General features: G+C 30.8%; 1 protein-coding gene across 3 annotated transcripts in view; it reads left to right on the top strand.

Moving 5' to 3' along the window:
* Rictor (RPTOR independent companion of MTOR complex 2) overlaps nt 1-15,284 on the top strand; it is a 107,727-nt gene that overhangs the window by 46,521 nt on the left and 45,922 nt on the right. For all 3 annotated transcript variants that reach the window (XM_071612686.1, XM_027936207.2, XM_071612685.1), the window contains 4 exons: nt 298-429; nt 6,152-6,215; nt 10,942-11,068; nt 14,362-14,531. In XM_071612686.1, coding sequence (XP_071468787.1) covers nt 298-429; nt 6,152-6,215; nt 10,942-11,068; nt 14,362-14,531 — 493 coding nt within the window. The remainder of the gene's footprint in view (nt 1-297; nt 430-6,151; nt 6,216-10,941; nt 11,069-14,361; nt 14,532-15,284) is intronic.

The following is a 15,284-nucleotide window of genomic DNA, read 5'->3' as shown; positions in this document are numbered from 1 at the left end:
CTGAGGAAGAATTTGATACAGGTTGAGCGTACCTAATCCTAAAGTCTGAAATCCAATATACTCCAAAATTTGAAAGTTTCTTAGTGTCATAGAAGTGTTCAAAAGCTTTGGATTTGCAGATTAGGAATTCTCACTTAGTATGGTCTACGCAAATAATTCTAAAATCCTCCAAATTGCAGAATCCAAAACTTTCCTCATCCCAAGTGTTTTGGATAAAGGATACTTCTTAGCCTGTAGTATAATTTTATGTGTATTTGAAACTCATGCAACAAAATTCTTTTGTTTATTTTCACACAGTTTGCGCTTAGCTTTATTAAATGAAGCAAAAGAAGTGCGAGCAGCAGGGCTACGGGCACTTCGGTATCTTATACAAGACTCCAGTATTCTGCAGAAGGTGCTAAAATTGAAAGTGGACTATTTAATAGCTAGGTAATTTTCTTTGAGTTTATATGTTTTTAAATTTTTATATCAGGTTTTAACATTCTTGTGTAAAGTGTACATTTATTTTTATGTAAAGCTTGGCCATTTTTACATTACATATACAGGAAGTAAGAAGACTTTGAATATTTTCAGCATGACAGTAGAGCTCCATTATATATTCAACCAGTAGTAAATATTATTCTGAATTTTCTCATCATACACTAGTTTTTCCTGTTCCTAAGTATCAGTTGAAAGTATACAGTAGTTACTTTTTTCTTTGACTGGTATCTGAAATTTATCCATGTTAATTCATTTTTGTTTTTTAGTACTGTGTAGTATTTCATTTTATGATTAGACCACAGAAAATAACCCAGAAAAATCAATAATTTTCAGCTCTTAACTATTTTGAATAACGCTTCTTTGAATATTCTTGTGCAAATCTTTGTGTGGACATATATGCTCTTATATCTCTTAGTTATATGTAGAACTGGAATTACGAGGACATATACTTTTTTAACTTTAGTAGATACTGCTAAATACTTTTCCAAATGTTTGCTCTGACTTAATACTACTTCACCACATATATGAGAATTTCAGTTTCTCCACATCAGCATTTGATGTTTTCCGTCTTCAAATCTGGCTTTTTGGAATGGATTTCATTATGGCTTCTTATTTTAGTATTAATTTGCAGGTCCTTGGTAAGTGAGAACTTTTGTTTGCTTGTTGCCAATTTGGTTATCCTAACTTTTTCCCATTTGTAAATTGGATTGTCTTTTGGGTTATATAGGAATTCTTCAGTTTTTTTGGACATGAGTCTTTTTATAGAATATATGTTAGAATATATTCTATATTGAGTTTGTCTTGCCATTTCACTCTCTGATGAACAAAAGTTTATAATTAATGAAATTCAAAGTGCTTTTTGTCTCTTTTAAAGACATCTGTGTTTTCTGTTTTTTTTTTCTTTTTTCTTATCCATGTAAGTCTATGAATCATCTGTTTTGACTTGATCAAATTTGATTTTTGGGTAAAGTATGAGGTAGGTATCAAGTTATGATTCATTTTTATCTTGATGAGTATCCATTTATTGAAAAAATTTTATTTTGTGTCTAGATTAAATTCACCTGTGTTATAAATCAGGTCACTAAGTATGTTTTTCTCTGTTGTCTATAGTTGGTCATTTTGTCTATTCTCACACTAGTTTCTCACTGTTTTCACTACTTTAGCTTTATAATTCATCTTGATATCTGTTCATGTGAGTCCTCCATCTTCTTATACTATTTTGGGTTTTGCATTTACATATAAATTTTAGAATCATCTGTTCATTTCTGCATAACTTGTGGGAATTTAGTAAGGATTGCATTGAAGTTGTAATTTAATTGGGGATGAATTGACATTTTAATTGAATCTTCCAAATATTAATTTCTTGGAAATTTTGATTTCTTTCAATAAATTTTGTTGTTTTCTCTGCAGAGGTTTTGAACTGTTGGTAAAGTTTATTCATATGCATTAGGTTTTTAAAGAATAATAGTACTAATGTAATTAAAATATTTTTCTTTACTGTTTATAGCTATTACTATATAGAAAAACATTGGCAAAGGGAATTGACCTCTTATCTAGCAACCACACCAAATTCATTATGCAATTCTACTTGTTTATAGGTTATATTGGATTTCCTATGCACATAAGGATTAATTGCAAATGATGACTATTTTATTTTTTTCTTTCAAATTCTTTTAGCCTTTTAGCCTTGTTTTGTTTGTTTGTTTGTTTTTGCTTTACTACAGTTGTTTGAATATAACACTTATTAGAATGATACTAGTGTTTTACTCATGAACTCAGGTAGAAAGTATTTAATATTTAGCCTTTGTTTGTACTTTCAATAGGCTTTTAGTAAATTTTCTTTATATTCCTGGTCTGTATTCTTGAAGTGAACACTACTTGTTTTTATGTCTTCTCCTTTTTTTTTTTTTAAACCCAGGGATTGAATCCAAAGGCCCTTAATCATTGAGCCACATCCATAGGCCCTGCTTTTTTCTTTTCATTTTTTTGTTTTTTTTTTTTAAGTTTTGAGGCAGAGTATCCTTAAGTTGCTTAAGGCTTTACTAAGTTGCTGTGGCTAGCTTTGAACAGTGGAACCATTTGCCTCAAACTTACTGCCAAGCCAGTAGAATTACAGGTTTGTGCCACTGTGCCCGGCTGTCTTCTACTTTTTTATAACTGAATTTGGTTTGCTGATATTTTGCATAATACTTTTGACAACTATTTTCATGAGAGGCATAGGCTTTTATTTTTTTAATTCCACTAATAACTTGTCTGGTTTTGGTATTAGGAATATGTTTCATGAAATAACTAGAGAAGTATTACCTTCTTTTTATTCTCTGGAAGAATTTGTATAATATGTATGTTGATTTTTTCCCCCCTACATGATGAACAGAATTCATTATTAAATCTCACTTGCTGAGTTTCTGTTTTTAGGTATTTAAAAAATTCTGATTTGTTTAATAAATGTAGTGCTATTGAGACTTTTTTTTCTTGAAATTTCATGTTGCATTCATTAAGTCTTCAAAAGGTTAATACCTTTATAATTATGAAATGTCCCTCTTTATTCCTAGTAGGAAGAAATGTTCATGTTTTATAATGATGCCTTTCTTTTATTTATTGTTTGTGTGGTATCTTTTTTCCACTTTGCTTTATCTCCTTACATCTAAGTTTTTGCCCTGTAAATATCATAGATTTTTCTACTTTAATATTTAATTCAACCATCTCTACCTTCTAATTAAAGTATTCAGAGTATGGGTGGTTTAGTATGTGTATAATTTATTAACTGTATCTAATGTAATTACTTATTTGTGAGTTTGTCATCTTGCTATTAGTTTTTGAATATATATGTTTGTTATCTTGCTATTTATAGCCTTTTGGTCAAAATTTTCTTGTATTTTATATTTCTTTTGTTGTCATTTTTGAATAATCAAGAATTTTCCCCCTCTTGTGTTAGTGTCTTGTTTTTATAGTCTTTGCTTTTAATAGTTGCCCTAGAGATTGCCATATATCTTTCATACATTGAGGTCTGCCCCTTTTGTTACTACCAGAACAGTCCAAAAAAATCTGTTGCTATTTATGTCTTCTCTTTTATGATTTTTATCTGTTGTTACATTTTAATCTTGAATCTTAACCCCACAAGATAGTCCATACATTGTTTTACATTTCAAGTATATTTACATATTATTCACCTGTTCCAGTAGTCTTCCTTCTTTTATTTCTGTGCTTTTGTCTTGAATTGCTTTCTATTTGATGAACTTCTTTTACCACTTTTTGTAATGAAGGACTACCAGAGGTGAATTATCATGTTTAATTTGTGTATAAATACCTCTATTTTGCCTTCTTATTTGAAGGTGTTTTGGCTACCAGTTAGTATTTTTTATTGCTTATGAATTATTGTTGTTTGACTTTTTGGTACTCCATCTATGCACATGTTGGATCTTTTCACATTCCCCTGTGTGTCTGATGCCCTTATATTTTTCAACCCTTTTTGGTGGTAGTTATTAATTTTTGTACTTCAGGGTGCTTGCTTACTACTTAATGTATTCCATTCTATCCTGCTAGTAGACAGTCTCTTGAATTCTTAATTTTAGTTACTAAGTTTTATTTTCTTTATCCTTTAAAATGTTTAGGTCTCTGCTTTATTTCTCCGCCTTTTACTTTCTTGAATATATCAGTCATAGGCTTTTTGTTCTTTTGTTCTGTTTTTGGCAGTACTAGAGATTGAACACGGGTTCTCCTCAGCTCTTCTTATTTTATTTTGGGACAGGGTCTTCCTTAGTTGACCGCCTGGCCTCAAATTAAAAGATACTCCTGCCTCATCATCCCAGCCTATTTGTGCCATTACACCCTGCTAACCATAATTGGGTTTTCTTTTTGGTAGCAGGGATTGAACTCAGGGATGGTTTATCACTAAGATACATTCCCAGCCTTTTTATTTTTTATTATGTATTTGATCTCCAGTATTATGTACCTACTGACATTTCTGCTCTGTACCTTTACTTTTGAGAGTAGCATCTTGTGTGGTTTCTTCAAGTCTTAATCCTGCTTTTGTACAACACAGAATCTGGCAACTGGCTTGAAGAAAACATTGCATACATATTTTAACTTACTTCCCTGTGCTTTCTTCTGTTTGGGATTTTGCCCCTCAACTCCTAGCCACTTTAGGTGCTACAAAATTAAGCCTCTGTCTTTCTAGTTCAGACAGACTTTTGCTTTCTCTTAGGACTCTATGTCCCTTAGACTGGAGATTTACTCCAAGAGAAAAGACTGGTTGAATGTAGAGCTCCTGCAAGTTGCTGTGGTGTACTCTGTAATCCCAGTAACTCGGTTGAGGCAAGAGAATTTATATCTACATATAAAAGGCCAGCAACTTAGGAGACCTTGTCTCAAAATTTAAAAAATTTAAAAAGGCTTGGTAATGTGTTCCTGTATTAAATCCGCAGTAAAACACACACACACAACCATGCACACATATGCATATACAACATAGAGTTTTCTTTGCTTTCTTTTCAGGCATTATTCTCCATTATCCTTTTTATTTGTTTGTTTTTGTTTTTTGGTACTAGAGCTTGAACCCAGAGTGCTTAACAACTGAGCAACATCCCTATCCCTTTATGTTTTTTATTTTGAGGCAAGATCTCATTGAGTTGGTTAGGGCCTCGCTTAGTTGCTGGGGCTGGCTTTGAATCTGTGATCCTCTTGCCACAGCCTCCCAAGCTGCTGGGAATACAAGCATGTGTCATGAGACCCAGCCTCCATTGCTCTTTTAATAATTGGTTTTTCAAGTTTTGTTTTTTTTTCCAACCTTCACAATTGTTTTTAGCTGGAGGATTAGTCTTATTTAAGCCTCTCTGTAATGGCCAAAAATGGAATTCTATATCTATTTAGTTTTATTGTGTTTCATATGCTGGGGCTCTAACCTGGGAGCTAAGCTCTCTACCTTGAGCTACACCCCAGCTACACCCATCTCCTACTTTATAATAGATTTGCCTTAGATTAATTTCACTTGAACTATAAAAGCAGCAATTTTTAAATAGTAAACTATCTACATATAAAGTATTAGAATACTGAATTACTACCTAAACCTAAATTCAAAAAAATGAATTATACTGTTATGCTAAACAAAGACTCTTTCAAATTGGATAATTTAGTAAATTTTACAAGGAAATATCAGCTAAGTGATATTTGATCAAACATTAGGTATTGAGGAGAAATCAGAATTCAAATTATACTTTTTTAAAATAGAATTTTTATAGATACTGTATAAGACAGTTATGACACATATTTAAGCCTTGGTTAAAATCACAAACTAAAGCAGGATTAAAATATTTCCCCATTATAATTTTTCTAAAATGAATTTTATCAGGTGTATTAATATTTTTTCAGTTGGTTTCTGTTAGTTTATTCTATAGGTGTAGATTATGTGTCTGAGCCTTTCTTTAAATAGAGGTAGTCCTATAAAGAACTTACTACATTTTTTTCCCTAAAGTTTTCAAGGAAATGTTTTTTTTTTTTAAAATAACATTTTATTGCTAGAGCTACATAGGGTAACTAAAGTATTTGCTGGTACTCGAAAAATATGTTTTCAAGTTTTAATATATATTGACATTATGAATATTATTTTGATTTATCAGAAAAAAAGTTGTGTAATAGGATTTTATCAATGATTAATATTTTGTGTATTATTTAGGTGCATTGACATACAGCAGAGCAACGAGGTAGAGAGGACACAAGCACTTCGATTAGTCAGAAAGGTATGCTCTATGTGTGAGAGTAAAGGCAAGTTTATGGTTTTTGTGTTAACTGTTTATGTTTTTAGATTAGATGGTTGTGAAATCTTTCTATTAATATCCATATCTTAAATTTTCTTTAAACATTTTAATTTTGTTAAAGTAATATAAATTAAGTAGATGTGTTAATTTTTGTGGTAAGCATAAATATTTTATGTAATTATTCTGTGTGATTGGGGGATAGTTAGAGTATTTCTTACAAAATCTTCATTGTGAAGAGTATTTCTTTCCCGCATTATAAGTGTAAATGTAATTACATATTTCATAAGTTATTAGAGAAAGAATTACTTGCTCTCCTTCCTGGTTTTCTCTTAATTGCATGCTTGTAGTTAATACTACAAAGTAGTTGTCACAAGTATTACAAGTTTGTTGTTTTGAAGGTGAATTTGAATATAGTCCATGGGCAAGTGCAAAAACAACTCAAGCTATTGTGTAGGATAAAAGGTTATAATTTGAACTTCTTAGGAATGTGCTAAATCCATAAATATGCTCATGAGAATTCTTTTTGTTGTTATTGAATGTTATGCCCTAATGACCAAGGAATAGAGTGAAGGTAAATTTTGTTGGGACACAGCCTGAGAAAAGTATGGTATTTCCTCCTTCATAAAAATTGTACAGTTTATGTTCATTATGTAAAAATGTCTAAAATTATTTAACACTTGAAATTTATAGTTCTTTACCACTTTTCTACTTTGAATTCAGTGAATGCTCCAAAATTATGGGATGAGTTAGTTTGTTAACTGCGTTCCATCCTTTTCCTTTTTCTTCCAGTTGTGAACCCTATGCTTAGTAATAGTACCCACAGTTGACCATAGTAAGAAACAAATAAATGGAAAAGTTGAGTCTTAAAAGAAGTTTGAAAAGTAAGAGTGATATTGGAGATAGATTCTGAAACTTTTTTTATAGGTAAACTGTTATCTCAGGACTGTGGTTTGGCTTTTCATATTTTAAATTTAAGAATGAATTCTAAATTTTGTCGATTTATATAATCCCTCCTAATACTATGAGTATTCAAGTCAAGAAAACAGAATTTCTTTCTGAAGAACACAGAACAACTCTTTGGGCTTGGAGGTTATATATCTCCATATTTATAATATTGGGGGCTAAAATATTAATGTTAAAATAACAATAAATCATTACAAGTAGATAACATTAATTTTAGGAAATAATTGTTTTCCAGAAAAAGAAAATTAAGAGTTTCATTGTTTTAGATTTTTGCCAGTCTTTTAAAATGAAACTTGATAGAAGATACCTAGGTTATTATAATTGCTTCTATATTCAGTCTTTTGTATTAACATATGCACTGGAACCTCTAGAAAAAAATTTCAGTATATACTTATGAGATAATAAGAGTTTAAACGACAATATCTTTGATTTGTGTTGCTATGGAAAGGTTTTTTTTTTTGGCGGGGGAGGGGTGGGTACTAGGGATTCAACTCAGGCACTCAGCTGCTGAGCCGTATCCCCAGCCCTATTTTATATTTTATTTAGAGACAGGGTCTCACTGCGTTGCTCGAGCACCTTGGTTTTGCTGAGGCTGGCTTGAAACTCAGGATTCTCATGCCTCAGCCTTCTGAGCCACTAGGATCATAGGTGTGTGCCACTGTGCCTTGCCTAAGTTTTTAATTTTGTAGAACTTCTGAAAATATCCTAAGGACCCTCAAAATTTTCTTGTGCACACTCAATAAAAGTAAACATTCTTAAAAACAATAGTACCATAATAAAAGTATCATTTGTCTTCTAATAGAGAAATTTGAGTTAGATATTATTTGTGAATCTAAGAGTAGGAAAATTGCATGCTCTCCCGGTAGATACCGGCTCAGAGGAAGAGTTGTGACCAAGGGTTTTTCTTTGGTTTAGCCAAAAGGGTTAAAGATAAAGCAAATTTGCTAATAAATAGTGACCATTATTGGCCAGAGAAACTAAATTCATTTTTTTAAATATTTATTTTTTTTAGTTATAGTTGAACACAGTACCTTTATTTTATTTGTTTATTTTTATGTGGTGCTGAGGATTGAAACCAGGGCCTCACGCATGCTAGGCAAGTGCTCTACCGCTGAGCCACAACCCCAGCCCAACTAAATTTATTTGTAATTTTAGCGTCTAATATTACATGTTTATTTTTTCCAATACCATCTTGGCAATTGAACTACTAGGAATCAATGTTTAGTGTTATAATTGCTAGGTCACTTTTTTTTGTTATGTATGTATGTATGAAAAAATTGATTTTTTCTATAAAATAATTGATACATTTTAAAGGAAAAGCAGAAATTTTGCGGGGAGGGCTTTCAGTTAACTTATTCAGAGAAATTAAGGAATACTCATGTCACTTATCCTCAGCTTTCACTTATCTCATTCATTTGGAGATTATCTGATAGTTTCTTTCAGTGTCTCTTATTTTTTTCTTTCCCTTTCCCCCTTCTATCCAGGCAGTCCTTTCTGTTTTATTCTTACACATTTTCTGTGTACTTTTCCTACTAGTCAGTTATTTCTACACTTTTTTCTATCCAACTAATTTAAGCCATCATTTTCTTCATATATAATTTCTTATTACAACTATAAGGATTTGGTAGAATTTTATGTCCTTGATTTACAGCCAGATAGTGACAACACCAGAACAAGAGCCCAGTATCCAAATTTTCAAAGTGACATAGGTAGTGAGTATTAAGTAGAACATGCCTACACTGACATTTAGAGCTCATTTTTGGTTTAACCACCTATTTCTGTCTTATTATGTCTCCATGTGTGTAGGCAGACTGCCACTACTACCTCAGTTGTTGTTTCTTTCCTACTCCTGTCATTTCATTTTCACCTCTTTCACACTGTATTCATTTTCCTGACTAAACTCAAATTTCAGATGTTACCCTGAGAGAACTTAGTGCTTTTGTAATTTCATATCAGTTCTACAAATTTATTACCTAGTCCTTATTTAATTTATTATATATATGTTTGTCCTATCATGCCAAAAAGATAATTAAACTTAAATGATGAATACATTCTGTGGCTTTTCCCTTAATTAATATTCATTGATTTATGAGGAATGCATTCTCTGCTTTATAAAGAATGTAAGCTTCTTTGCATATATTTCCCTGGAAAATAAGAGGAATGATTAATTTGTAAAAAATTTTAAATTTTATATATTTGTACCATTGCAGAATTTATTGAATTAAGTAAGTATATGTTTAGTAGACATGTGAGATTCATAGGGTAAAATTTTATTCTGTACTTGAAATTCTGTAAACCATCTGGTTATACACATCTTTATTTTCCAAATGAGCAAACTAAGGCACAAAAGGAAAGGATTAATTTAGTAGAGGTACTGTTGTTTATTAATAGCATATTTTCTCTTAAAGTCAAATTTTCTGACTTTTATCCAGTTCTTTTCAGATATATCATATGCATTTCACTGGTTGGACAAATTTTATTATAAGTTCTTATGAACATAGTAATAGACTGCTCCATATTAAAGTACAAATTGATATAAGAGGTTAGAATTTTTCCCCCCAGGGAGATCAGTTTCTCATATCCCTTTCCACTTTCTCCTGGCTTTCCTTCTCACCTTTTTAAATTTTTGATTAAGGCAAGATAATGATTTCGAAATGGATATGAAAACTTTTTTAGGTCCTATAGTGATTAAAAATATTTTATGTTGTCTATAATTCCAATTGAACTGAATACTGCTTAAGGAAGATAACTGTCTACAGCAACTCTATTCATATACATCTTTCCTTTGATCCTCTGTAGTCTTTAATTGTATGATTTTCATTTAGTTATATTCTCTAATTGTTTCAAAGCAGATTTTTATTTTTCCAGCAGGCTTCTGAGTCCACTAATCTGCGGGATAGGTGAATTTTCTTACCAGGCAAAGAAAGCATTCTCCTCTATTCTCAGTTTAGGGACCTGTTATTTTGAAATACTCTGTCTACCAAATAGTCTTTACTAAATAATAATTAACCATTTGTTTCTCTTTTCCAAATCAAAATGTTACTTGTTTTCTATATCCCACATGTTATTGCCAATTATATTCATTTAATGAGATTCATCTAGAGTTTTATCACCAAATATGTACTATTTCCATCAGAATTTTTGAAATGTTAAAAAATTTTTATTATTAATTCTTCCTTCTGGCATAGTAACAATATATTTGTGATATAACAGTGTGCCTACAGATTAGGGAGATTAGAGAAGTTTCTTGCAGCAAAATGAGGAGGATTGAGGGCTCCCCAGAATTAATTTGATGGAAAAGGAGAGTTAGGGTTAAAGATGTTCATGAGGTAAATTGGTAGGACTTGGTGATAATCATATATAAAGAAAGAAATCAGGGATGTAATGTGTTAACTACTGTTGTCACCACTGATTTACTTTGGAAACTGAAAAGCTATATAAGATACAGTTTCTATTCTAGAGTAACCTGGACACTCGGAAACATTAAAGTTTTGTTCGGAAACTAATTTATAGTCTGGAACATTAAAAAAAATCAAAAATGTTTTTTCATAGAAAGGATGACTAACATTTGTTACATCAATTATTAGTTATAGGAATCCTTTGAAATATTAGTATGCAACAGAAGGGTGAAATCACTAGCTGGATTTATAAAGATTCTATGGTCTTTACCTGAGTCTTAACAAAATAAGTTTAAAGTATGTATTATGCAGAAGTAATTTCTTTTTCCAATTCCTCTCTGTTACAGATGATTACTGTGAATGCTTCCTTGTTTCCTAGTTCTGTGGCCAACTCATTAATTGCAGTTGGAAATGATGGACTTCAGGAAAGAGACAGAATGGTCCGAGCATGCATTGCCATTATCTGTGAACTAGGTCAGAATTTTCTTCAAGTTATAAAAATACAGTTTTTTATAAGGAATATGTATCATTTCCTAATGCCTTTAATATATAAGTCCTTTACTTATTGGCACAAAATATGAAAAAGTGCATTTCTGGTCGGAAAGTAGAGTTGTTATTTAACAGGCAGTTTCTAAATGACATTGAAATTGTAAGAATCTTAAAAGTTTTACTCATTATGAAGTTTGGTATAGGAGTTGTCTAAAATCTAGTGATTATAATAAAACTCCTTGAAGTCTGAAAGTCTGACATAAATTACACTATTTGCTGATGTGGATTAAAATAATAAATAATCCACCATGTACAGAAATGAATTCTAAATGCAAAGGGAACCTGAGGGTAAGACATATGTAAATATTTATCTTATCATTGTGAAGAAAATGAATTCTGAAAATGAATTTTGAATCAAAAGAAATCGCAGGGAGGGGCTGTGGCTGTGGCTCAGTGGTAGAGCGCTTGCCTAGCATGTGTGAGGCCCTGGGTTCGATTCTCAGCACCACATACGAATGAATGAATGAATGAACGAACGAACGAACGAACGAATGTCCATCAATAATTAATATAAATATTTTTTAAAAACCCAGGGATTTTAGTACCTATAGATTTTTACTCTAAGAAGTCAAGAAAACAAGTAGAGCCAGAATAAGCAAGTAAAACAAACAGTAAATGTAACAAATTAACATTAAATACAAATCAATAGGAAAGCCAAATAATCCTTAGAGAAATATCTGGCTAATTAGCATATAAGTCCGGTCTTACTTATTGCAAATAAATGTAATTTAAAATAATTTTTAATTTTTTTAAAATTATAGATGGACACAATACCTTTATTTTATTTATTTATTTTTATATGATGCTGAGGATTGAACCAGCATCTCACAAGGGCTAGGCAAGCACTCAACCACTGAGCTACAGTCCCAGCCAAAATAAGTGTAATTTTTAATGGCAATAAGAGATGACATGTTTTCTGCTACTTAAAATAGGAATGGTGTAGGTCACATTCCTCTTGGGACAATAAATAAATTAAAAAAAAAGTTTAAGCTAAAGAAAGAGCCAAATCCTACCATTCTATATTTTAAAGTACTTTCTACAGTATCTTTTAGTTTAGCAACAAATTTAGAAATTTGATTAAGAAAGTTTACCACATAATAAAAATCTGACTATATGGGATCCCTGGAAAGCTATACTCAGGATTAATGTGTCATCATATAAAATGCTTTTTTTATAATTAAGTAAATAGTAAATAGCTAAAAGCCAAGGAACAGGAAAAAGAAGAAAAAAAAATACTTCCTTAGAAAACAGAAGGAAAGCAACAAAAAATAAATAACTCTGATTAGGTAATAATAGATTATTCAACCTAACCTATAATAGTTGAAAGAAGATAATAGTGAAATACACATTTATATTTTGTTTGGAAAACTCAAAGATCAGAAAAACAGAAGATTAAAAAGAAACGAGAAAGAAGGTATTTATGAGTTTTATTAATTACAAAATACTTTTAAATATATGTGTATTTGAAAACTTACTGAGATAAATGAGTTTTCAGGATAAATATTGATTTCCAGTTATTCAAAAGTAGAAAAAAAGGCTACCTCAAAAATTACAGAAGTAGTTGGAAACTGATAAAATGATTGCCTCCAAAGAGATTTATCAGTATAGCTTTGTTTTTAAAAAAACAAGAAGTAATTCTTATATGCACACAGATATACATATATCCATACATATATTTAAGTAAAATAATTAGATGCCTATGTTGTGAACATTCTAGAATATTTATCTCTAACCTACATTTGATGCTATTCTCAGTAGTAGATCTCTTCAGATACTACATCCTTATTACTCTTAATTAGCATTGTTTAAAAAGTTTTAGTTATTTGCAAGGCAAAATAATAAATTAAAAGTATGTTAGAAAGAAGATAGTATTACTGTATATATACCTAGAAAACACTGAATCCAGTGAAAAACAGAACTTTTTAAAGTAATTTTAATACAATGGAATCATGAAAATATAGATTTGATAGATTTATTTTGGAAGTAAATGGGATAGGAAAATGGTACTATTTTCAAAGTAGAAAACAAAGAAATTAAGAAATATCAAATTTGTATGATTTTTGTGTGTGTTTAGGTGGTTCTTTTGAGTTTGTCAAATTGATTCTCACGAAGTCACAGCTAATCTAAGTCTAGGAATGAGAGCAATGGTTGTCTGCAGTAGAGGGAGAAATGGTGCAAAGAAACTTTTATAGGATGATGAAAATTCTGATCCTAGAGCTGGGGCCCAGTGGTAGCACACTTGCCTGACATGTGTGGGGCACTGGGTTCGATTCTCAGCACTGCATATAAATTAATAAAATAAAGGTCTATCAACAACTAAATATATATATAAAGAAAATTCTGATCCTAGAGTGGGGTATTGGTTTCAAAGGTATAGACATTGTGTATTGAACTGTATTATTAATATTTGTGTATTTTAATTGTATGCAATTATACCTCCTTTTGGAAAATATAGGAGAAAATATATTTCTAAAATTCACCACAAACCATGAAAAATGTTTTTAAAGAAGAAGGAAAAAACAGTTATTTCATGTCTTTAAAAAAAACATTAACCTAAGTTTTTAAGAGAGAAAAACTGAAAAAGAGTAAGAGTTACAGACCCTGATATAGTGGGGGAAAACCCCTTAGTATATAGTTAAGTATAAAAAAGCATTTGAGAAACATGTTAGGATAATTGATTAAACTTGTGGAGAAAAATTGAGTTTATCCTCTTAATGAAACTCAACTTTCTGACAGATTGAAAATGAAAATGTAAGTCCTGAATGTATTTAAAACACACATTTGTGTATGCACATGAAAACAAAGTCCCTAGTCTTTTTTTTTTAAAGAGAGAGAGAGAGAGAGAATTTTAATATTTATTTTTTAGTTTTCAGCAGACAGAACATCTTTGTTTGTATATGGTGCTGAGAATCAAACCCGGGCCGCACACATGCCAGGCGAGCGCGCTACCGCTTGAGCCACATCTCCAGCCCCATCCCTAGTCTTTTGAATAAGAATTCTGGGCATCCCTAGTTATTAAAGAGTGTGTGTATTAAACTGTATTGAATGCTTGAATTCACGTGTGTGTGTGTGTGTGTGTGTGTGTGTATTGTTAAATATGGTGATTTAGAAAATTTTTCAGATTCAAAATTAAATTTTAAAGTAAAAGCCTAGATTTGAAAGTAACTTTTTATTATTACCCCCATTATAATTGGGTAAGTTTTTCTCTTTTATTTTAGCACTTCAGAATCCAGAGGTGGTGGCCCTTCGAGGTGGATTAAACACCATCTTAAAAAATGTGATTGATTGTCAATTAAGTCGAATTAATGAGGCACTCATTACTACAATTCTGCACCTCCTTAATCATCCAAAGACCCGACAATATGTGCGAGCTGATGTAGAATTAGAGGTAGGAACTTCAATATTCCTTCCTAGTTTTAAAAAATGATTTTAAATGCATACTTCTACTTTGAAAATCTGAAGTTAATAGTAAGAACAACATTACTCTTCCAACCTGTGTTAACCAAAACTTGTTGATTCCCACCCTTATTTTATAACTTCTTTATTTGGAATGAATTGAATATATTATTCTCAGGAATATTTCATTGACATGCAAAACAAATTTTATTTTTGTATTATCCATGAAAAGTTTGCTGAGCAAATTAAGAATAAGTAAGGACATTATTATCCAAACTACATGTATGAAGATACGAATTGGTGTGAATGTACTTTGTATACAACCAGAGATATGAAAAATAGTGCTCTATATGTGTAATAAGAATTGTAATGCATTCCACTGTCATATATAAATTTAAAAAGTTAATTAAAAAAAGAATAAATAAGGTTACATTAAGACATTTACCTATTCAGGAGTACTATTTGTTTTTAAGAATTTTAGTATGTTGACAGAGTTTGAGTATATACTATTTATTTATTAAACCATACTAAAATTCTCAGAATTTGGAAGCATGTTTTTAGCAACTATCATACAACTTGAAAGAAAGTATGTTCATTTTTTTTTTCATAGTACTCTATTTTTAAGTTTTTACTAATTCACATAGTAATTTTTACAATTAGTCTAATAAGATACTGTGTACTCTTAAAAATATGTAGTGGAGATTGGAATAAGAATTATCACTATATTTTTAGTTTATTCATCTGA

The sequence above is a fragment of the Marmota flaviventris genome, chromosome 5, assembly GCF_047511675.1.
Source record: "Marmota flaviventris isolate mMarFla1 chromosome 5, mMarFla1.hap1, whole genome shotgun sequence".
Classification (NCBI taxonomy): Eukaryota; Metazoa; Chordata; class Mammalia; order Rodentia; family Sciuridae; genus Marmota; species Marmota flaviventris.
This window is presented reverse-complemented; position numbering and strand designations above follow the sequence as displayed.